At 57.3% G+C, this 22,183-nt stretch overlaps 4 protein-coding genes across 5 annotated transcripts in view; 3 read left to right on the forward strand and 1 right to left on the reverse strand.

Moving 5' to 3' along the window:
- Window positions 1-1,185, forward strand: part of CD164L2 (CD164 molecule like 2) — a 5,681-nt gene extending 4,496 nt beyond the window's left edge. Inside the window, exon 6 of the mRNA XM_077775654.1 lies at window positions 180-1,185. Coding sequence (XP_077631780.1) covers window positions 180-534 — 355 coding nt within the window. The 3' untranslated portion in view covers window positions 535-1,185. The remainder of the gene's footprint in view (window positions 1-179) is intronic.
- A 1,397-nt stretch (window positions 1,186-2,582) lies between these two features.
- FCN3 (ficolin 3) lies at window positions 2,583-6,774 on the forward strand. Its single transcript, XM_077775904.1, is given in 9 exon segments — window positions 2,583-2,673; window positions 2,968-3,063; window positions 3,404-3,448; window positions 3,690-3,722; window positions 3,936-4,063; window positions 5,351-5,480; window positions 5,590-5,724; window positions 6,534-6,671; window positions 6,674-6,774. Coding segments are annotated over 9 exon segments (897 nt in total).
- Window positions 6,775-8,365: 1,591 nt separating this feature from the next.
- On the forward strand, window positions 8,366-20,395 carry MAP3K6 (mitogen-activated protein kinase kinase kinase 6). The gene is made up of 29 exons (XM_077775514.1): window positions 8,366-8,862; window positions 9,940-10,079; window positions 10,165-10,188; window positions 10,428-10,618; window positions 10,745-10,913; window positions 11,278-11,384; window positions 11,663-11,833; window positions 11,919-12,031; window positions 12,635-12,794; window positions 13,018-13,180; window positions 13,261-13,368; window positions 13,493-13,542; window positions 13,635-13,730; window positions 13,887-13,974; window positions 14,058-14,191; window positions 14,510-14,637; window positions 14,893-15,029; window positions 16,264-16,369; window positions 16,862-17,019; window positions 17,123-17,315; window positions 17,405-17,543; window positions 17,829-17,988; window positions 18,129-18,305; window positions 18,594-18,699; window positions 18,964-19,135; window positions 19,230-19,342; window positions 19,429-19,502; window positions 19,796-19,872; window positions 20,082-20,395. The coding sequence occupies exons 1-29, from the start codon at window positions 8,757-8,759 to the stop codon at window positions 20,170-20,172; spliced, it is 3,651 nt and encodes a 1,216-aa protein (XP_077631640.1). The 5' UTR covers window positions 8,366-8,756; the 3' UTR covers window positions 20,173-20,395.
- Window positions 20,396-20,553: 158 nt separating this feature from the next.
- The window catches only part of SYTL1 (synaptotagmin like 1), a 9,096-nt gene continuing 7,466 nt past the window's right edge, over window positions 20,554-22,183 (reverse strand). For both annotated transcript variants that reach the window (XM_077775647.1, XM_077775646.1), the window contains exons 12-15: window positions 22,088-22,166; window positions 21,896-21,995; window positions 20,990-21,195; window positions 20,554-20,782 (exon numbers count right to left, since the gene is read on the reverse strand). In XM_077775647.1, coding sequence (XP_077631773.1) covers window positions 20,643-20,782; window positions 20,990-21,195; window positions 21,896-21,995; window positions 22,088-22,166 — 525 coding nt within the window. In that variant the 3' untranslated portion in view covers window positions 20,554-20,642. The remainder of the gene's footprint in view (window positions 20,783-20,989; window positions 21,196-21,895; window positions 21,996-22,087; window positions 22,167-22,183) is intronic.

Here is a 22,183-nt window from a genome sequence, read left to right on the forward strand (position 1 = left end):
ATCTTGGAAAGCCCCCACCCTCCCACACCCGCCTCCCCCCAACCCCCACTTAACCCCACCTCCGCCCAGAAGTCTTCCCTGACTGATAATATCTCCCACTGCTGGGGCGCTTGCTGGAAACAGGGCGTGTGGCTAAGAGTCTGACGGCGTTATCTGATCTCATCCCATGATCGTCCTAGGAAGCCGAGTGGAGAGGCCATAGAGGGTGATGGAGGCGAGGTCAGCCGCTGGAGCCTGACTGCTCTGTGTGAACTCGAGGAGGTTATTTCCCGGCTCTGGCCCTGCTTCCCCATCTGTACAGCAGTGTCCGTGTCAGTGGGATGTGGGGAAGATTCAGAGCAGATGCACATGTTCCATCCGCATTCCGGACGCCATCACCCCACAACCTTCGCGCTACTTCCTGCCCCAGGCCCAGCCTCCCCGCACGCCAGCTGGAAGGGCACTGCGGGACCCTGGGGCCCGCAGCAGTTCCGGCTCCTCCGTGGCCTCGCAGGGAGCTCACCTGCCCACTGGTGCCACCATCGACATGCCTAACAGTCACCTCCTCGCCTCTCCCCTTCCACACTCACTTCCATCAAAGTGATGGCATCAAAGCCCCCATCTCATCAGCCATCAGCCTCCCCTCGGAGCACCCCTTTCTGCATACTCGGATCTGCCTCTTGTTCTCAGCCTGTCTGGCTTTCTCTCTCCTCCAAGCCTTTGTACACAGTTTCTCCAGCCCGGATTGCCCTCCCTTGGCTTCTGCAGCCAGCACTTAGTGCTGGCAGGGATAATGCCCATCCTTTCCAGAGCTGAGGGAGGAAATACCCCCACCTCCTCCTGATTCTACAGTCAGTTAAGGAAATTTCTTTTGGATGGTTGCTTTTTCCAAAGTGGTCAATGCCTGTAAAAAACAAAAGGACTGTACCAAATTTTCTATATAAAGAGTGAGAAACACTTTCCCCCTGGTCCCACTCCCCAGAAATAATTATGCTTCAGGGGCACCTGGGTGGCTCAGTCGGGTAAGCGTCCAGCTCTTGATTTTGGCTCAGGTCATGATCTCATTGTTCCTGAGTTAGAGCCGTGAGTCAGGCTCCCTGATGACATCGTGGAGCATGCCTGGGATTCTCTCTCTACCTCACTCTCTCTGCCCTCCGCCCCCTTATTCTCTCTCTCTCAAAATAAATAAACTTTTTTTATTATGAATGGCACATGATAAATATGCTTGTCTGCAAACCTTAGCACACCTGTGGAAGAGTTTGGGGAGGAGAGAGCCCTTGAATTGGAATTTCAGGATCTCAGAGTCCAGCTCATGGATCCTTCCTGTCTGACAAACTCGGGCTCCACCTTCTCTGACACCCCTTTTGTACCCCCGCCCTCCCTGTCCTTTCAAGCACTGAGAAGAGAAGGCTTCCAGGGAAGGTTTGATGAATGAATGAATGAGTGAATGGATGAGTGGACAAATAAGCAAATGAGCCTTCCTCTGCTTTCCTATCACCTGAGGTCCCTCTCAGCTCAGTCGTCAGCCCTCACATCTGGACTACTGCCCCCTCACTGGCCTCCCAGCCTCCAGACCTGCCTTGCAGAGTCGCCCACTCAATAGTCTGCCTGTATCAGTGACTATTCCTAAGCCCTGCCAGGGGCCCCCCAACAGAGTGGGTATGAGAGTGGGTAAGAAGTCACTTTGTCAAGAGTACCTCTCCCCGGTGGGGGGCTTGGGCAGAATCTCTGTGGGCCCAGGGCATATACGTGCCAGATAGTGCACAAGCCATGTCCTGCCTCTGGGCCTCATTTCCTCCTTGTTTGTTCATTCCTTTAACCAGTACTTATTGAGCACCTGCTTTGTGCCAAGCCTATAACCCAGGGCCAATAATGACTATGAGCTGGGCTGTGTAAGGACTGGAGGCAACGTACAAACCGCACCCAGCAGGACTTGTGGAGTGCAGTAAGTGCCCAACAAATGGTAGCTGTGGTCATTAAAAAAAATTTTTTTTAATGTTTGTTTATATTTGAGAGAGTGTGAGTGGGGGAGGGGCAGAGAGAGAGGGAGACACAGAATCTGAAGCAGGCTCCAGGCTCTGAGCTGTCAGCACAGAGCCTGACACGGGGCTCAAACCCACAAACTGTGAGATCATGACCTGAGCTGAAGTCTGATGCTTAACCGACTGAGCCACCCAGCTGCCCCAAGCCATAGTCATTCTTAACATTTGACAAGGACCAGGGAAGGACTCCTGGAGGAGACGGTGTTCGGGCTGGACCTTCACCAGATAGGTGGGGCTTCCCAGGTAGAGATGGAGAGGAGGGCATTCCAGATGGAAGGCAAAGAACGAGCAAAAGTTCAGAGGCAGAAAAAGCCTATGTGGATCCAGAGGTCTGGAGAGATGGCTGCAGAGCCCTGGAGGCCAAGGTCAAAAGTTGGACTCCATCCTGGTCTCCAGGGCTGAGGGAGGAAATGCCTCCACCTCCTGCTGGCTCCAGCCTGGAGGGTGGGGGGTGGGGGAGTGTCCCTTGGGAGGAACAATGGGAGGAAGTCTTGCTCCGTGTTCTCCCACCAGCTTGGCCCCCCTTATAAACTGGCATCCTTCCTCTGGGGCACCAGCACGATGGGCCTACTGTGGACTCCACTCTCACTTTTGCTCCTATTGGTTGGGAGGCCCGCCTGCCTAAGGACCCAGGACCACCCCAGCTGCCCAGGTAGCGGCCTAAGATGCTCTCCCCACCCACCTACCCACCCTCACTCACTCCTTCCCTGAGGGTCCGTCTCCCACCCAGCCTCATGAGCCGCAAGGAACAGCGTGGGGGGTTGATAACCTGGGCTCTGCACTGTAAATGTATGCAAATTGATGCAAATGGTACAGCTTTGGAAGCAAGGGTCCCGATAGCTAGAATCTGGGAGATGGAGAAAGAGAGCCGCGGAGGGGTCTGGAGGAGATATACCCACTCCCCCACGCCCACTCCCCCATGACCCGGCCCTGCGTCTTCCTGCAGAACCCAGAAAACTGGAAGCCAGCAAAGTGGTCCTCCTGCCCAGTTGTCCTGGAGCCCCAGGAAGTCCTGGGGAGAAAGGAGCTTTAGGCCCTCAAGGTGAGAGCAGGGGAGGGACTCAGAGTGAACTGGGCAGACTGGGGATGCGACGACTGGCTGCTGTCTATGCTGAGAGGCCGTGACCAAGGGGCAAGGAACCTAACGTGTGCCAGGCCCCTGCTGGACACCCAGCACCCCAAGTTTGACTCTATGAGGTAGCTGTTCTACCCCCATTTTGCTGAGGGGAGTGTGAGGCTCAGAGATGATAAACTGCGTGCTCATGATCACAGAGCCAGTAAGGACTGCAGCTGGGATTTGACTTCTGGCTCCAACTCACTCATTGTCTTTTGGCCCTGGGCATGGGATGGGACTTAGGTCACCTTGATCTCTGGGATTGCAGGGCAGCCTGGACCACCAGGCAAGATGGGCCCTAAGGGTGAGCCTGGTGAGTGTGTGGGATCATGGACCTCCTCTGCTTTCTTTGCTTCTGTCCCTGGACTAGAGAGAGGTGACTCTGCTTGGTGGCTGTTCAAGAGCAATCCACTGTGCTCGCCCTACTGGGGGTGGAAGGTTGGGAAAGGAGGGGAGGATTAGGAGAGAGGCCTGGGTACCCTCGCCTCGGGTTTGCGGGCCCTCCCTTGGGAGTTCTCAGACCTCAGATCCAACACTGTCTTTCCCTGGGGCAGGAGACCCGGCGAATCTGCTTCGGTGCCAGGAGGGTGAGGCAGCCTTCCCAGGAGCCAGGAGCTTGGCATCAGGTGGTGCTGGGGTGTTGGTTGGCCGCCAGGTATGGCCCAGCCCTGTGTAGAGCCCCTCTTCAGGAGCCATCAGGAGGGTTCCTGGGGTCCCACACTTGACCTGTTCCACTGGCTGCAGGGTGAGGGTTGGGAGATACTGTGGCAACACCCCTCAGCCCATCTCCCCTTCCTCAGGCCCCAGAAACTGCCAGGAGCTGCTGAGCTGGGGTGCCATGTTGAGCAGCTGGTACCATCTATGCCTACTCAAGGGCAGAGCCCTTCCAGTTTTTTGTGACTTGGACACCAAAGAGGGCGGCTGGCTGGTGAGTGTCAGGGAGACTCCAGGGCTTCGAGGCTGGCTCAGTGGGCACTTCTTCCTCTTGGCCCCTAGGGGGAGCCAGAGCCCACTGGAGCTAAGGCATTCCTTGAAGCCCTTCACTGACCAATGCTTACTGAGCTCCCAGAGGGCCAGAAGAAATCTGAGCAGGCTCCTCAGAGGAGATGCCATTTGAAAGGGCCTTGAAGGCTGTATAGAAGCTCCCTATATAGATGAGGAACTGAAGGGCATCCCAGCTAAAGGGAAAGACAAACACACAGGAAGGCAGGAGGGTATAAGATGGCAGGAGTGTACAGACTTATGTTGTAGGGAAAAGACTCAGGCTGCAGCATGGAAGGTGCATGGCGGTGGGGGATAGAATGGAGGCAGGGACACAGGTTAGGGGAAATGAAGGGGCCTGGGCCACACTGGAAGGAAAGGTGCTTAGACTGAAGGATACTGAGGAGGGACACTGCCGGGCGTGAGGACAGCTTAGCCCGCAGTGGGGGCCGAGGGTCATCAGGGTAAGGCCAGGACTGCAGCTTGGGCCTCTGGAGGTGACCCTTCTGGTCTATTATCTTGATTCCCATAGTAAATTAAAGCAGGTTATTTTAATTTTTTTTAATGTTTTTTATCTATTTCTGAGAGAGAGAGAGAGAGAGAGAGAGAGATACAGCGTGAGCAGGGGAGGGACAGAGAGAGAGGGAGACACAGAATCTGAAACAGGCTCCAAGCTCCGAGCTGGCTGTCAGCACAGAGCCCAACGCGGGGCTCGAACCCACAAACCGTGAGATCATGACCTGAGCCAAAGTTGGACACTTAACTGACTGAGCCACCCAGGCGCCCCTAAAAGCAGGTTACTTTGATCTGACTCAGAGATGATGTTCCTATCATTTCAGTCTCCCCGGAACTTGCAAGGCTTTGGCAAGAGGTTGAGCGTCAGTTGAAATTAGCAAGGGCATGTGGAGTTCCTCACTATTCACAGGCAAAGATTGGAGCGCCTGGCTGGCTCAGTCAGTGGAGCACGCAACTCTTGATCTTGGGGGTTGTGAGTTCAAACCCACATTGGGTGGAGAGATTAACTTAAAAAAATAAAAATCTTCAAAAAATAAAAACAAAGGTCACTTGGACTCACACATTATCAACAAGCCCCCAATCCAAAGAGGGGGCAGGTGTCCACCCACCCCTCACAGGGCATCCACTCTCCACTGCCACCCCCCCCACCCCATCTTCTCCTCATGTCCTGCCCAGCCTGGAGCAATGGCCTTTGTGCTGGCCTTCTCTGCCTCTTTAGGTGTTCCAGAGGTGACAGGATGGGTCTGTGGATTTCTTCTGCTCTTGGGCCTCCTACAAAGCAGGTTTCGGAAGCCAGGAGTCCGAATTCTGGCTGGGGAATGAGAATCTGCACCCTCTCACTGCTCAGGGTAAATTCCCAGCAGGGCCCAGGGAGTTCGGGGGGTATTTCTCCGGCACTCGGAATCCTCACCCTGAATCTGAGGGTTCCTCCATCCGCGCCTCCTTCTTCCCCCCCAGGTACCTGGGAGCTGCGGGTGGAGCTGGAGGACTTCAATGGCAACCATTCCTTTGCCCACTATGAGTCCTTTCGCCTCCTCGGGGAGGTGGATCACTACCAGCAGGTGCTGGGCAAATTCACAAAGGGCACTGCAGGTGAGTGAGCCCGAGGTGGGGCCCAGGGTAGGGAAAGAAAGCGAGGGAGGCAGGATCCTTTCCCAGTGTGACCACGGCCTCCCTCACTGACCCAGGGGAATTTCTTCCCCTCGGCGGGCCTTGGTTTCCTCATCTGAGAAATGGCAATCATGAGACAGAATGGTGCAGGAGTGAAGAAGTTGGGCTCTGGAGGCGAACAGTCCTGAGTCTGAATCCAGCTCTTTTATTTACTAACGGTGTGACCTTGGGCAAGTCCCTTCCGTGCGTCAGTTTCCTGCCCTGTAGAATGGGCAACGAAGCAGGGAGGGAGGATGTGGGGGCCGTCTGAGGCCCTCCTGAGTGTCTGCACTATCTGCTTCAGAAGAGGAAACAGGGAAAGTCTGGTTGTTTTTCTTTTTTTCTTTTTTTTTTCAGAAAAACAGTGACTGTTGAGGAGAGACTTCAAAGAGGGAAGTGGTTAGGAGGAATGTGCCTCAGGACCCCCCCTTGCCCAGGCATTGAGAAGTCCCTCTTGGCTCCCCCAGGCAGAGCTGTTCAGGCTGCTGATGGGAGCTGGGGATTCTGGGAGGGGACAAGGCAGAGGGAGGAGCATGTGGCCTCGGAGCCACAGTCCTGAGTTCAAGTCCCAGTGCTGCTATGACTAGCCGAGTGACCTTGGGAGAACATTCTGGCTCCTGGGTGCCGCTGTTTTCTCCTGGGGCCTGATAACGTCCACCTCACAGTTGCTCTGGGGCTCCTGGGAGGTCATCACTTCAAGGGTGCCAGGCATGGTGCCCGGCTCCAAGTCACCTCTGTCCCCTCTCTGGCAGGAGACTCCCTGTGCTTCCACAATGGGAAGTCCTTTACCACCTACGATGCTGACCACGACATGAGCAAGAGCAGCTGCGCCGTGACTGTCCACGGTGCCTGGTGGTACAGAATGTGCTACGGGTCCAATCTCCATGGGCGCATGCAGTGTCTGGGGCCACTGCTCACAAGTATGGCATCGACTGGGCCTCAGGCCAGGGTGTGGGCCACCCTTATCGCAAGATTCGCTTGATGCTTCGCTAGGACACCGTGGCAGCCAGCACCCTTATCTGCCCTGTACAGCTTCCGGACCCACAGCTACACTCCCTATTGCTAAACGCCTCTGCTCCCCTGTCCACATTTAAAAATAAATCACTTTAACCCTTTCCTGGCTTGCAGGACTCTTCTAGTTACTGGGAAGAACTCAAGGAGGGAGAGCAGACAGTTGGTTAAGTGTCCAACTTCGGCTCGGGTCATGATCTCAGTTCATGAGTTTGAGGCCTGCATCGGGCTCTGTGCTGACAGCTCGGAGCCTGGAGCCTGCTTCGGATTCTGTGTCTCCCTCTCTCTCTGCCCCTCCCTGTTCATGTTCTTTCTCTTTCTCAAAAATAAATAAACATAAAAAATTTTTTTAGATTAAAAAAAGAGGGCAGAGCAGAGACCCAGGGTTCAGCTCTATTCAAGGAAGATCTTCCTTCCAGTCAGGAAGATGGCTCATAAGGTAGTGAGGCTTCCATCTCTGGACATGTGCAAGACAAAGCCAGAAGAGCATTTAGTGGAGGACTTGGAAGGATTCAAGCAGCCACTGACAGCACCCTTGTGTCCTCCAGGTCCTACAAGTGGATGTCTTTGCGGGAGGATTTGCGCAGTTTTCTCCCCCTGTTGACCCATGCTTGTCCCTTCTGAGTCATCCGTTTTCCACCCTCTCCTCTCTCTCGGGAGCCAAGTTCTCCTCTGCTACGTCTTGCCTCTCCCATTTGGGGCTCATTTGAACTCTGGGTCAAACTAGGGAAGGTGCGTTTTTCTTCCACAGGGTAACAGGGCAGTGAAACAGCGGGTACTGAGTTAGCATTTATTAAGCAGTTCATTTGCTAGTGTCACATTCTAGAAAGCGGCAGAGCAGCACACAGAGCAGGATAACTGTAGTCTGACAGGCAGTCCTGGGCTTGCGTCCTACTCGGTCAATGGAACTGAGTGATCTTGGAGACTGAGTCCCCACTTCCTGATTTCAGAGCCCACTGAGGTTTACACCAGATGCTGCCTCACTAGCACTAGGAGGTTAGGGATTTGGGGAGCCGTGCAGTGGTGGTAGGCCAAGGGCTGACGTGTCTGGTTCTTCTTCAGTAGGAAGGGAAATGTTGATGTGGGGCCTCAGGTCTGGTGGTCATAGTCCGCGTGGAGGTCAAAGGTCAGCAAGGCTTCACAGCAGATTGGATGCTGGGGAAAGCAGCCTCCTGGCAAAAGGGCAAAGCCCCTCCTGAGCTCAGATGCCAAGTACCATGTTCCGGGCAGGCCAAGGAGCAGGCTTCTCCCATTCTGGTCCCTCCCTGCCTGCACAGCAGAGCCCTGGAGAATGTACGTTCTCCACTGTGTGCTGCGCACCCTGATTGTCCCTGGCCATCCATTCATTCAACAGACACCTGCGGGGCGACTTCTGAAGTTCACACGTCCTTCCTAGCCCTTGCCTGGGCACACATCTTAAAAGCGCCTGCCGTTGAGTAGTCCACAGTGGTTGGCTGCACAGGGGCACAGGCTGTTCCGGAAGCGGCCAATCTCAGAGGTTCTGGCGGGAGAGGAGGGAGGGGAAAGGAGGGAAGGGAGAGGCCAAGTCCGGGGCCGCTAGGGAGCGGCGCTGCCCCAGGGCCGAGGGTGGAGCTTTCCCAGTCGGCCGGGAAGAGCTGGGCCCGGCCTACATGTGAGGGCAGGAGAGAGCGACGGCGGACTCTTTCCTGCGGAGTTCGGGTGGTGGACACGGCCAGACCGATTCTCGGGACTCTGCGCTGCGGATCACTGGATGCTCCAGATTCCCCGGACCCAATCCCCAACTTCAGACCCCCAGGACCTTGCAGGTCGGAGCCTGGCTTTGGCCCTGCGCTCCAGATTCCCGGAACAGGGCCTCTGACCGACTCCGGATTTCCAGATTCCGTGCGGAGATTCCCAATCCTGAGATCCCTGGATCCGTGCCACTGGCTCTTGCCCCGCCCCGGGTGCCCAGAGCCGGGCGCCTGACGCCGGAGCGCCCCCGCATGGCAGGGCCGTGCCAGCGGTCCGGAGCCCTGGAGCGCGCCGGCAGCTGCTGGCAGGACCCTCTGGCCGAGGCGCTGAGCCCGGNTTTAGGGGATCTGGGGCGCGGCCGGGCTTGGATTGGGGCTTGAACCACTCTGGAGTCGGCACCATGCCTGGGGAGCGGGGTTAGTTAGGAGTGGGACGAGGCTGGGAGCGGGACAGAGTGTGATATCTCAGGAGTGAGGTTGGAGGACTCAGCCTCAAGACGATCTCACGCGGAGCTCGTGAGAGAGGATCCTGGGAGGTGGAGCTTGGAGTAGGGAAAGGGGCCGTATTTGGGGGGCTGGAGTTCAGGGAAGGTAGCATACTACTTCCGAGGATCGGGCTAGAGAGACCAAAAGAAAAGCCAAGGGATCCTTCGGCGCAGGATTCTGGGCGAGGGAGCTTAGGTTGTGATGCCCCAGCGGTTGCGAGGTAGTGGGCGGAACTGGAGGCAGGGCTGGGTCGCTCGGGGGCGGAGCCAGACCGGCGGTATTCCCGCTCGGGTCACCCCGCCCTTCCGCCAACCCAGACGCCCCGCCCCTGACACTTATTTGTTCATCCAAGAGTCTGGGATCTGAGTCTGCCTGATGGCCCTGAAATCGCAGCCTGAAAGTGAAGGCTGACGCGACCTCGAAGACACAAAGACACACATAGTCTTCGACTCACAAGTCGCACATATGTTGACTCACACAGGCCCTCGCAGCCACTGTCACTCACAGAGATAGAAAACAGTAAGCTATACACATACTGGCACAGCATTGTCTAAACACACTGCTGGTGCCCGCCCCTCTCAACAGACTGCGTTGAGGACTCAGGGTAGGGGACTTCCGTGTTTGTGCCACACCTTTCAAGTGGCCCGGGACAGGCTGTTGGCTGGTACACAGCTCCTCGCCTCCACTCTCAGCGCTCACTGGTCCTGAACAGTGGGATGAGGGTCCCAGCCTACTGAGCTCAATCCTCTCCTACAACCCACCACAGATATCATCCGTTCTATAGAAGAGCTAGAGGGGAAAAGTCTAGAAGGGGAAAACTGAGACCCAGAGCAAAAGTGGACCCTGCTGGAATCACATGGGAACACCATAGGAACCAGGGTGGATTCCCAGGCACCTTCCCCTCTGAGCCAGGCTTCCGGGCTCAGAGCCTCCACTTCTGTGCCCACAGATGTGGTGGTGCTGGAGGTGAGCAGCTCCCTGGCACAGCCCTCCCTGTTCTACCACCTGGGCGTGCGTGAGAGCTTCAGCATGACCAACAACGTGCTCCTCTGCTCCCAGGCTGACCTCCCTGACCTGCAGGCTCTTCGGGTAGGTGGCCGGGTGGCTGGTGGGGGTAGGCACAGGGCTGGGGTGCTGCCTACCTAGAACACCAGTGTCTGACTGTCCCCTGCAGGAGGATGTTTTCCAGAAGAACTCGGTAAGCAGAACCCACCCTTCCCTCCACTACCTTTTCTGGCCTCCTCAGTCACCTCTGACCTCACTGGTTCCCCTTGCTGTCCATGTGGGCCTCCGTTCCCTATTGCCGACCTTCATGAAGCATGTCCCCCTTCTCTTTTGTTCCAATCCCCGCTGGTGCTGACCTCTGACCCCTTCACTGCCCCTGTCTAACCTGTGCCGACCTCTGACCTGCACTGATTCCTGCCTCCCTCCCACCAGGATTGTGTTGGCAGCTACACGCTGATCCCCTATGTGGTGACAGCCACTGGTCGGGTGCTGTGCGGTGATGCAGGCCTCCTGAGGGGCCTGGCTGATGGGCTGGTACAGGCAGGGGTGGGCACCGAGGCCCTGCTAACGCCCCTGGTGGGTCGGCTCGCCCGTCTGCTGGAGGCCACGCCCACGGACTCTTGGTAATGGGGCGCAGAGAGGGGGCACGAGGAGGAGGCAGAGGAGGAGGCTGGTGAGGGCCCCGCGGGCTGGGGCTGAGGGCCAGGCCCCATCATTTCTCCCCCTCCCTCCTCCGCTGGGGGCGTTAGTGGCTACTTCCGGGAGACCATGCGGCAGGACATCCGGCAGGCCCGGGAGCGGTTCAGCGGGCAGCAGCTGCGGCAGGAGCTGGCTCGCCTGCAGCGGAGACTGGACAGCGTGGAGCTGCTGAGCCCCGACATCATCATGAACCTGCTGCTCTCCTACCGCGACGTGCAGGTGTGTGGTGCTCGGAGAGGCAGGCAGGGCAGGGGTATTCTGGGTCAGAAAAGCCCAAGTCCATCCCCTGCCTGTGCCTCTCACTCATCGGTGGCTTTGAACAAACGATCTGATGTCTCAGAGCCTCAGTTTCCTTATTTGTAGTGGGGGGATGATCATGTCACCGTCTCCCAGTGCAGCAGGGAAGTCGGGGCACATGGTCGGTTCTCTGTGTAAGGTGTGGTGTCTACACTTCCTACTGGGCCTTAGGCATGGTGCGGATCGGACTGGGAGGGGACCCCAACCCAAGGTTTTCCTCAGGGTCTGGGGGCCGATGGGACCCACCAGAGGCCATGGCGCCAGTGTGTGCTGTGTCCTCCCGCAGGACTACTCGGCCATCATTGAGCTGGTGGAGACGCTGCAGGCCTTGCCCACCTGTGACGTGGCCCAGCAGCACAATGTCTGCTTCCACTACACGTTTGCCCTCAACCGGTGAGTGGCAGAGCAGCGTTCAGGTTCAGGTTCAGGTGCGGTGGGGGTGGTGCTGCCGCCCTTGGGTGGTCACAGTTTCCACCGTCGCTGTTCCGCAGAGTCACAGCTGCTAGGAATCACTTCTGTCTGGGATCACCACTTCTAGAGATGTCAGGGCTGACCAGAGTCACAGCTATTCTGGGTTCATTACAGTCAGGCCTTTGGAAGGGTCCCGGGGTTCCTGGATAGAGTGGGGCAGGGCTGTCCGTCAGGTAAGTCCTATCTTCCCGTTTCCGTAGGAGGAACAGGCCTGGGGACCGGGAGAAGGCACTGGCTGTGCTGCTGCCCCTGGTACAGGGTGAGGGCTCTGTGGCCCCTGACCTATACTGCATGTGCGGCCGTGTCTACAAGGACATGTTCTTCAGCTCTGGCTTCCAGGAGGCTGGGCACCGAGAGCAGGCCTATCACTGGTAAGGGGCACCAGTGAGTGGACAGTGGGCTGAAGGATGGGGCTGTGGGCATCAGTCCAGCCCTGAGTCCCCACCCTCACCCCAGGTATCGCAAGGCCTTTGATATGGAGCCCAGCCTCCACTCCGGCATCAACGCGGCCGTGCTGCTCATTGCTGCTGGGCAGCGTTTTGAGGACTCTGAAGAGCTCCAGCTCATAGGTGAGTCCATCCCACACCCCTCCTCCCACCAGCAGGGCTTCAGAGGGGCCAGGAGAGAGCATGGGGAGAAAGGACACTGGGCTGAAGCTGGGACCGGCCTTGTCCCCTTTTGGATCTATTCTGCCTGAACCCACATCAGGACCCTCCTACCCTCATGAGCCCTTGAGCCCACAAAATGTTCCTAAGTCCACACCTGTGTTCCTGATACACTGAGTTCTACACACACTTGTTCCCCAAACCTTCCTGTGCCTAAGCTCCTACTCCCACCGGAGGGTCACACCTAAGCTTTCAGCTATTTCTTTTTTTATATATATAATGTTTAATGTTTATTTATTTTGAGAGAGAGAAGGAGCATGTACAAATGGGGAGGGGCAGAGAGAGAGAGAGGAAATCCCAAGCAGGCTCTGTACTATCGGCACAGAGCCCGATGTAGGGCTCCATCCCACAAACTGTGAGATCATGACCTGAGCTAAAATCAAGAGTCGGTCACTTAACTGACTGAGCCACCCAGGTGCCCCACGTCTAGTTCCATCTTCCTGCCCACGTGGGCTTTGCCCACACTGGCAGCCACACTCCCTAGGGCCCTGTACCGCTCTCTCCCAGGCATGAAGCTGGGTTGTCTGCTGGCCCGAAAAGGCTGTGTGGAGAAGATGCAGTATTACTGGGATGTAGGCTTCTACCTGGGAGCTCATATCCTCGCCAATGACCTCGCCCAGGTGGCGCTGGCAGCAGAGCAGCTCTACAAGCTCAATGCTCCCATATGGTAGGTGGTCCCCTCCGCAGTCGTGGCCTGGCCTGGGCTGCCAGCTCCCGCACTTACGGCCACTGGCATTCCAGCCTGAGCCCTGAGCCAACGACGTGGCCTATTCCAGACCAGCGCCCACTGCACCCAGTGCCCACGTTCTGGCCTCGTCCAAGCCAGTCTGCTCTCCCTGGCAGTGCTAGCCGGGGCTTGGGCTGAGTTGAAGATGAGGCTGTGCCTGCAGGTACTTGGTGTCCATGATGGAAACTTTCCTGCTGTACCAGCACTTCAGACCCATGCTAGAGCCTCCTGAAGGATCCCTGCACCGTGCCCACTTCTGGCTCCGCTTCTTGCTACAGTCCTGTCAGCCACTCAAGACGGCTTGTCCCCAAGGGGACCAGTGCTTGGTGAGGCCGCCTGGCGGAAGTGTGGGACCTGGGAGAGTGGCAGGCCCCTCCTAACCCAGCCCTTTCCTGGTCATCTGCAGGTGCTGGTCCTGGAAATGAACAAGGTGCTGCTGCCCGCGAGGCTCGAGATTCAGGGTACCGACCCGGTGAGCGCAGTGACCCTGAGCCTGCTGGAGCCCGAAACCGAGGTGATGTCACCACTGAGGCCCCCCCTACTCATCACTATGCACCCCTTCTCTGGAACCTTTCTCCCATCCCCAAGCCACTCCCCCAGTCCCCAGCAGCCCCCTCAGACCCACCTTCTTCTCCCAGGACATTCCGTCCAGCTGGACCTTCCCAGTGGCCTCCATCTGTGGGGTCAGGTGAGCCGCAGGGACCTGGGGAGGTCTAGGTCCTGGGAGGGGGTGGCACTGCTAGCGACAGGCGCTCACTGGGGCTCTTCACCCCTCCCTAGCTCCTCGAAGAGGGACGAGCGCTGCTGCTTCCTCTACGCGCTTCCCCCGGCCCAGGATGTGCAGCTGTGCTTCCCCAGCGTAGGGCACTGCCAGTGGTGCGCACAGCTTCTCGGACCGGTGTTGGGGGGGGCGGGGGGTGCCAGAGGAGTGAGGGAAAGGAAGGGACAAGACCCTTGGGTGCTCCCGGCATCGGAGGGGACAGTTCCCGCCCAAGGTACCCCACCCGTGGGCCTGACCTCCCTCACCCTCAGGTTCTGCAGCCTGATCCAAGCCTTGGTGACGAATCCGGATTCCACGGTGCCCGCAGAAGAGGGAGAGGGCGTGGGGGAGGTGCTGGAGGTGAGAAAGGGGGCTGGGAGTGTGGGGAGGAGGGAGGGCTGGGGGGCTGAACCCCCATTTCACTCACCCTCCACACCCCGCAGTTCGATTATGAGTACACGGAGACGGGCGAGCGGCTGGTGCTGGGCAAGGGCACCTATGGGGTAGTGTACGCGGGCCGCGAGCGGCACACACGGGTGCGCATAGCCATTAAGGAGATCCCGGAGCGGGACAGCAGGTGCGGTGTGCTGGGCCGTGCTCGCTGGGGCGCAGGTGGGCGGGACCACGCGCCGAGGGGGTCCTGTGGGCACGACTGTAGCGTAGGAAACGCGGATACCCTCTTGGTCGGGCTTACAGATGTGAGACCCAGCCCGGTGGGCCCGGGCCTGTGGGCAGATGGCAGGGACCAGAAGGGCGGTAGGGTCTGGAGCGGCCTGTGGGCTGGGTCATAGAGAAGGTGAGGAAGGTCAGAGAGGGGCTTGTGGTTGGGACAGGTTCCGGGGGTGAGCATCTCAGCCCCAAACTCACCTATTCCTCTCTCCCTGCCTGCCCCCAGGTTCTCTCAGCCCCTGCATGAAGAGATCGCTCTGCACAAACGCCTTCGCCACAAGAACATTGTGCGCTACCTGGGCTCTGCCAGCCAGGACGGCTACCTCAAGATCTTCATGGAGGAAGTGCCTGGAGGTACCTGCCCTGCGTGGGATGGCAGTGGAACTGGAAGTGTGGGGCACTGGGATGGAGCCAGGAAGGGGTGGGGAACCCTTGGGGAAAATGGATCCTAGCGTGGGTGGGTGGCATAGCCTGGAATTAGCTGACACAGTGCATTTGGGTGGTGATGGAGTCTGGGTCATGGCATGGGTGTGCCTGGGCCTTGAGCAGAGAGCTGAGGGCGGGAGTAGGGTGGGGTGCCAGTGATGACCCTGGATGGCGTCTGCCCAGGCAGCCTGTCCTCCTTGCTGCGGTCAGTGTGGGGACCCCTGCAGGACAATGAGAGCACCATCAGTTTCTACACCCGCCAGATCCTGCAGGGACTCAGCTACCTGCATGACAACCGCATAGTCCATCGAGACATCAAGGTAAGCTGGGCGCCTGGGTGGCTCAGTGGGTTAAGCATCTGACCCTTGGCTTCAGCTCAGGTCATGATCTCATGGGTTCACTGTCAGCAAAGAGCCTGCTTGGAATTCTCTCTCTCTCTCTTCTATCTCTCTTTCTCTCTGCCCTTCCCCCTGCATGTGCAAGCGCTCTCTCTCAAAATAAATAAATAGACCATAAAAAAGAGAGAGCACCTGAGTGGCTCAGTCAGTTAAGCATCCAACTCTTGATTTGGGCTCAGGTCATGATCTCACGGTTTGTGAGTTTGAGCCCCGCATTGGGCTCAGCGCTGATGCGCAAAGCCTGCTTGGGATTCTCTCTCTCCTTCTCTCTCTGCCTCTCCCCTGATCGCGCTCTCTTTCTCTCAAAATAAATTAAAAAATAGTTTTTAAATAAAAAAATTAAATTAAAAAGAGAGAAACATCAAAGTAAGCCCTGTAGAAGCAAAAATAAGATAAAAACAGAGAGGGAGAAAAACCACAAGAGAGTCTTAAATACAGAGAACAAACTGAGGGTTGCTGGAGGGTGTTGGGTAGGGGGATGGGCTAAATGGGTGATGGGCATTAAGGAGGGCACTTGATGGGATGAGCACTGGGTGTTATATGCAAGTGATGAATCATTACATTCTACTCCTGAGATTATTAAAAAAAATAAAAAAGAGTATGAGGGAATCCTTTGGGAGTAATCGAAATGTTCAATGTTATTATTTTGGTTGTGGTTACACAGGTTTATAGATTTGCCAAAGTCATTTGAATTATGCTCTAAAAATGGTAAATTTTGCTGCATGTAAATTATATCCTTGACATTTTTAAATTACAAAGCTGACTTTTTTAAAAAGCAAAATAATAATAATTTTTTAAAATAAAACATAAAAAATTGAAAAACGGTAAGCCCTGTAGCTGGCCTACCCTGGCTCACTGGTGGAGGGGGGCCAGAGGAGATATGGCTCCAGACAGAGACTGACAATTTAAGAGTGCAGACCCCTTTGCAAAGGGTGGGGAATTTATCAAGGAGGCTACCTAGGGAAGGAAAGAACTTCAGACCTGAAGCCAAAGCAGGTGTCAGTTCCCAGGGTCATAAGTGGGATTGCAGAGGGAGGAGGTTGATAGAGGTGGGGTCAGGCTGGGATTCTCAGAGATGGGATCCCAGGATAGGGTCAGGTTCTGCCATCAGAAGCCCAGCCTGATGTCCACTGAGCACAGTGTCCACTCTACTTAGGGGGACAATGTACTGATCAACACCTTCAGTGGGCTGCTCAAGATCTCTGATTTCGGCACCTCCAAGAGGCTGGCAGGCATCACACCCTGCACTGAGACCTTCACAGGTAGTGGGGTGTGGGGTGGTGAGTGGGGATGTGGACTGGGACAGAAGAACCCTTAGGACCTTCCAGGGAATGGTGTTTCCCCTGGCCATGGAGTTAGAGCCCTAATGGGGGATGCAACCCAGGGCTGGTAATTGAGCCAGGGGTGAGGTGATAGAATCTCGAACTGGAGCTTGGGTAGCTGATGATGGTAATTTAATGCCTGAAATGGAGCTCAGAGATGTCAACACGGGCTAAAGTGTGTGACGGAGTTCAGAGTGGATGATGCTGTCCAGGGTAGATGATGGAATCTACAGGGGGTGAAGGAGTCAGAATATGATGGAGCCTGAGATGAGTGAGGAAACTCAGGACAGGTGTGTGACCACCAGGGTAGGTGATGGGAATTGTTTGAATGATAGAGTTCACTGTGGGTGCAGCGGGCCAGAGGATGATAGAGTGATCATCCCCACGGTGATCAAACCTAGATGAGTCCTACTGCTATTGCTCCTGCTCTAGGGACCCTACAGTATATGGCCCCAGAAATCATTGACCAGGGCCCACGAGGGTATGGGAAGGCAGCTGACATCTGGTCGCTGGGCTGCACTGTTATCGAGATGGCCACAGGTCGCCCACCCTTCCATGAGCTAGGGAACCCGCAAGCTGCCATGTTTCAGGTGAGACCCCACCATGCCCTGGCTCATGAGGTCGGGTGGGGACAGAGTGGGCCCTGAACACCTCTAAACTTGATCTTCGTCTACCCTCCCTGACCCTTTCCAGGTGGGCATGTACAAGGTGCATCCGCCAATGCCCACTTCTCTGTCAGCGGAGGCCCAAACATTCCTTCTCCGAACTTTTGAGCCGGACCCCCGGCTCCGAGCCAGTGCTCAGGCACTGCTGGGGGACCCCTTCCTGCAGCCTGGGAAGAGGAGCCGCAGCCCGGGCTCTCCCAGACAGGCACCGCGGCCCTCAGGTACAGGTGGAGGGAGGGGGCACGCTGGGGTGAGGGCAGAGGAGCTGTGGAGGTGTCAGCCCAGGCTGACAGCCATGTCCCTCCCTCAGATGCCCCTTCAGCCAGCCCCATTCCTTCAGCTGACCCGACCACCCAGTCCCAGACATTCCCGTGCCCTAAGGCACCCTTTCAGCATCCACCCAGTCCGCCCAAGCGCTGCCTCAGTTATGGAGACACCAGCCAGCTTCGGTGAGAGCCCAGGGTCTTGGAGCAGCTTTGCCTCATCCGGGTTTGCCCTTGTACTCCCTCCAGAAGAAGCCCCCTCTGGCCTCCAGCCACCTGCAAGGATGGCATTTGGTGCCTCCTCCCAGATGCTCTGACTTGTATTTATTGTGGCACCTCAGTGCCAGGCTTCTCTCTTGTATCCCTGTGAGGTAGGCATAAAAGTAAAAGAGCCAGGATTCAAACCCTGCGGTGGAGGTGGCTGGCCGGTGTTGCTACCCGCCCTCCACCCGCAGCTCCCCATCGCACTAGGGTGCCAGAGGAACCCGGGGCAGAGGAGCCTATGTCCCCCGAGGAGAGTTCTGGGCTGAGCCTGCTGCACCAGGAGAGCAAGCGCAGGGCCATGCTGGCCGCGGTACTGGAGCAGGAGCTGCCCACACTGGTGGAGAATCTGCGCCCAAAGCAGGAACAGGTGGGTGTGGCCGCCCCAGCGCGCCCTGGTGGTTGAGCGCGGACCAGAAGCCTGTGGATGGCCTCCCTCCCTCCTTCACCCACCAGCAACTCTCTTGACTCAGGCGGGAACACCCACTGACAACCCCTCTTCCTTCTCAGGGTCCCCATCTGGGCAGTAATCATGTGGAACGGCTACTGCGCTGCCTCGGAGCGCACATTCACACACCCAACCGTCGGCAGCTGGCCCAGGAGCTGCGGGCGCTACAAAGGCAGCTGCGGGCTGAAGGCCTTGGGCCTGTGCTTCTGCATGGACCGCTGTTCGCCTTCCCAGATGCGGTAAGGGAGCTTTCTTGCAGTTAGGACTGCCCAATAAGAGGTAGTGAGCTCCCTGTGCCTGGGAATGTGCAAGGACTTGTTGCAAAGTTGCATGTCTTGTATGTGAAGTTGCATGTGAAGATGGAGCCAACAGAAAAGGGACATCTACCCAGTCCTAACTTCCCAGCCCCTCCCTTGGCCCCAAGCCCGCCTCCCCGCCTAGCCTTTGGCAGAAGGCTTTCTAGGCCTTTCCAACTCAAGCCCTACCTCTATCTGAAACTCGGCCAAGCGCCGTTTCTCTCTCTCTAGGTGAAGCAGATCCTCCGGAGGCGCCAGATCCGCCCACACTGGATGTTCGTGCTGGACTCGCTGCTCAGCCGAGCTGTACGCGTAGCCCTGGCTGTCTTGGGCCCAGGTAGACCGAATGAAGCTGGCCTGCTGGCCTGCGAGGGTAAAGCCCTTGGGGGCTTGGTGAGCACAAATGGAGCCGGTAGGGGGCGTGGCCTGCAGGGGTTAGGCTCAACCTGGACAGAACAGGTGGGACGTGGCCCAACGGCCTAATCCCGGACTGGCACTGCCTGGCAGCTACCCAGGGCCTTGCGCCTTTCCCTGGTGTTTGGGAATCCCAAATGGGCGTTCCCTCCCTGCCTGAGCTCACTCCAGTCACTTGGCTTGACAGAGGTGGAGACGGAAGCGGCCCCACCGAGGTCAGAGGAGTCAAGTAAAGAAGAGGAACCCCAGTCCAAGCAGCAGGAAACCTTGGTCCAGTTGAGCCGGCTCCCTGGGGAGCTAGAGCAGGGATCCCCGCCCTTGATGGTGCAGCTGGGCCTCTTGCGAGCAGAAACCGATAGGTAAAGCCCCTGGGCCTGGCCCATAGCCTCTGCGCCAGCTTCACCCTCACTCCTCAGGCTGTTCTGTTCCCCCACCCTCTGCATTCTCCAACAGGCTTCGAGAGGTCCTGGCCGAGAAGGAACGGGAGTACCAGGCCCTGGTGCAGCAAGCTCTACAGCAGGTGAATGGGAAGACCAGGATCTTCGCCCTGGCCTCTGAGCCCCCAGGTGAGCTGGTGAACACTAGTGGCAAGTGTGAGGCCGCTTCTGGCAGGAAGTACCCCTGGATTCACCACCTGACCCCTCCTTGACAGCTGCTCTCACCGTGGACCAGGGCCTGGTGCAGTGGCTACAGGAACTGAATGTGGATTCGGGCACCATCCAGATGGTGAGAGGGAGAGTGCTGGCCAGCCCTTCACTCCCACGACCAAAGACTCCATCTCTGCCCATCTTTCAGCTCTTCTCACTCTTCTCACACAGAGAATCTCAGTATGGGAAGAGCACTTAGCATACCCCCCCCGCCCCCCACCGTGGTACAGATGAGAAAACTGCAGCCCCGAAAGGGGTGTTATCTGCCCTAGCATACTGGTAGTACTACAGAGCTAGTACCTGAGTCTGAACACATCTTGCTCTGATATTTTCTCCCACTGTTTCTGCATCTGGGTCTCTGTCCACAACCAGCTGCTGAACCACAGTTTCACCCTCCATACCCTATTGACCTGTGCCACTCGAGATGACCTCATCTACACCAGCATCAGGTATGTCCTGGGCCCTCCAGGGATGACCCATGCAAATGGCTTTATGTTGGGTCAGATCCTGATCAGATCAGATGCCTGCCTGGATTCCTCCCTGAACATTACAGGGGCATCAGTGTCCTCTGGGGACAGAGAGGGCATCAGGCAGACAGTGGGTATTAGAGGGGCCCGGGGCCTTCTTCTGGCAAGCCACACTGAGCCTGCTTCCCCAGGGGAGGGATGGTGTGGCGCATCTGGAGAGCCATCTTGGCGCAGCGAGCAGGATCCACGCCCGTTACCCCTGGCCCCCAGGAGGCTGAATGAGAGCTCAGAGACAGGAGGGCAGACCCAAGGATGGATGAACGGAGAAGACACAAGCAGCTTCTGCTGTACCTGTGCCAGGATGCAGGCTCAACTGGAGGAGGCCAGGTGGATGGGGGGCAGGCAGGGCCCAGGTGGGCAGAACCAACCACAGAGATGTGCCAAGCGTATCAAGTACCACCAGGCAAAGACTATTAAACAGAACACCTTTGTACGCTTGGGCCTTGGCAACTTCTGAGGTATGGGGGGTGCGGGGGCTCCTGGGAGCAGCTCCCTAAGGTCTTTCCTTCTGAGTCTAAAGATCTTTCACCTGTTCCCCTTCACTTACCATCACCCTTCCCTGACATCAGCCTCACCACTCCCAAACAGACATCAGCCCCTTGATGCCCTTAGAATAAACTTTATTGGTTTTAAGCCAAGGGCAGGCCCTGAGATGGGGGTCCAGAGAGGAGTTTGGTGGGCTTATAGGAGAGCTATGTCCTGGGGGCCAGGGTGGTTCTGAGGGGCAGAAGGCCGTCCACCCACTCGCCTGGTCGTTCCAGGAGTGTCTGCCACAGCTGCTTCTCCTCTGGTGTGGAATCCATCCAGGGCACCTGGAGCCCATAGCTGCTGCCTAGATGTGTGCAGACCAGGGTGGAGGCTGTGGTCACACTGGGCACCCCAGGTCTCAAGGGACACCCGCCTGATCCCAGATTATGCACTGCCACTCCCAGTTCTCAGTGGACCCCAAAGCTCAGGAAAGGGCAGAGAAGTGCCCAAGGCCGCACACTGAGCCCCTGCCTCTCAGCATCAGGTCTCCCCAGGGCCCTGCCCCACTTACCTGTGCCCAGGCTGAGGCGTGTACCCCCCAGCTGGCGGCTGGCCAGGGCTCCATGATCCCAGAGGGAGAGCTCGGCACAGGCCTGGCGCAGGTCAGCAGGCCCGAAGCCATCGTAAACCATGGTATGGTTGAACACAGGGCTGAGGCTGCGGCGCACCACCCGTGTCCGTTGGCGACTGGCCCGGCTGTCATCAGGCAGCACTGAACTGTGGGGGTGGAGGGCTGGCAGTCAAGTGGCTACCCCCTCGCGCTCCCCAGAACCAGTCATTCACTGAATACTACCCATTTCCCCTCACAATGTCCATGTCCCCCGGGCTCCTGCCTGAGACTGGGCCTCAAACCTTCACAACGCGGGGACCTTGGCGTCAGCCACCTCTCAGGACTCTTGCCTTTAAAAGTTACAACTCTTATTCACAGAACCCTAGAGTAATGTCTCTGCTACTTCCCCACACAGTGGCCTCCATTGGCTCCCTGTTGCCCCCCAAAAAAGTCTCCAAACTTTTTAAAGCCTCAGAACCCTTTCTGCAAGATAAAATCTTGCTCAAAAAGAAAAAGCAAAACACTGTCCTTGGTGGAACCTGGGCTTGGAACTCCGACTGACCCGGTGAACTCCATTTCACTCTCTGAAGTGTGTGGGGTGCCACCTGGAGGCACCCCTAGGAGACCCCTAGAGCGAACTTTGAAAACCACTGAACTGCAAGTTCCGGGCCAAGCCCCACACAGCCTGGCCTTCCAGATCTTTTCACCAAAGAGCCAGTCACTCTGAAATGCAGCTCCTCAAGGGTGTCCTTAACTTCCCTGACAGGCCTTGGCTCAAGTCGTCCCCTTCTNCAGGGGGGAATCAAGGGTGGTTGATTAGAGGAGGAGGCGCTGAGGAAGGGAAGCGCGAAGGTCCGATGCCCTCACCATTGTATGTAGGAATCCAGGGTTCCTGAGCGCAGCGGCACGAGATCCTGAGCTTCTTTCACCCAGAAGTGCAGCTCCCCGCTGGGGGGCAGTCCTGCGCCTGCGGAGAGGCTCGGTCAGGCCCTTGCGCGACTGGGGGTCCCCTTTTCCCAGGGCCCGTCCGGCACGGCCTCTCGCCGGGCGGTCACTCACCCTCGGAGCCGGCGGGGACGTACTTGAGGGACAGAGAGAGCAGCCCGCGGCTGGGCAGGTCGTCGGGAGAGGGCGGGGCCTGCGAGAGGCGGTCTC

The sequence above is a fragment of the Crocuta crocuta genome, unplaced genomic scaffold (assembly GCF_008692635.1).
Source record: "Crocuta crocuta isolate KB4526 unplaced genomic scaffold, BGI_CrCroc_1.0 scaffold127, whole genome shotgun sequence".
Taxonomy (NCBI): Eukaryota; Metazoa; Chordata; class Mammalia; order Carnivora; family Hyaenidae; genus Crocuta; species Crocuta crocuta.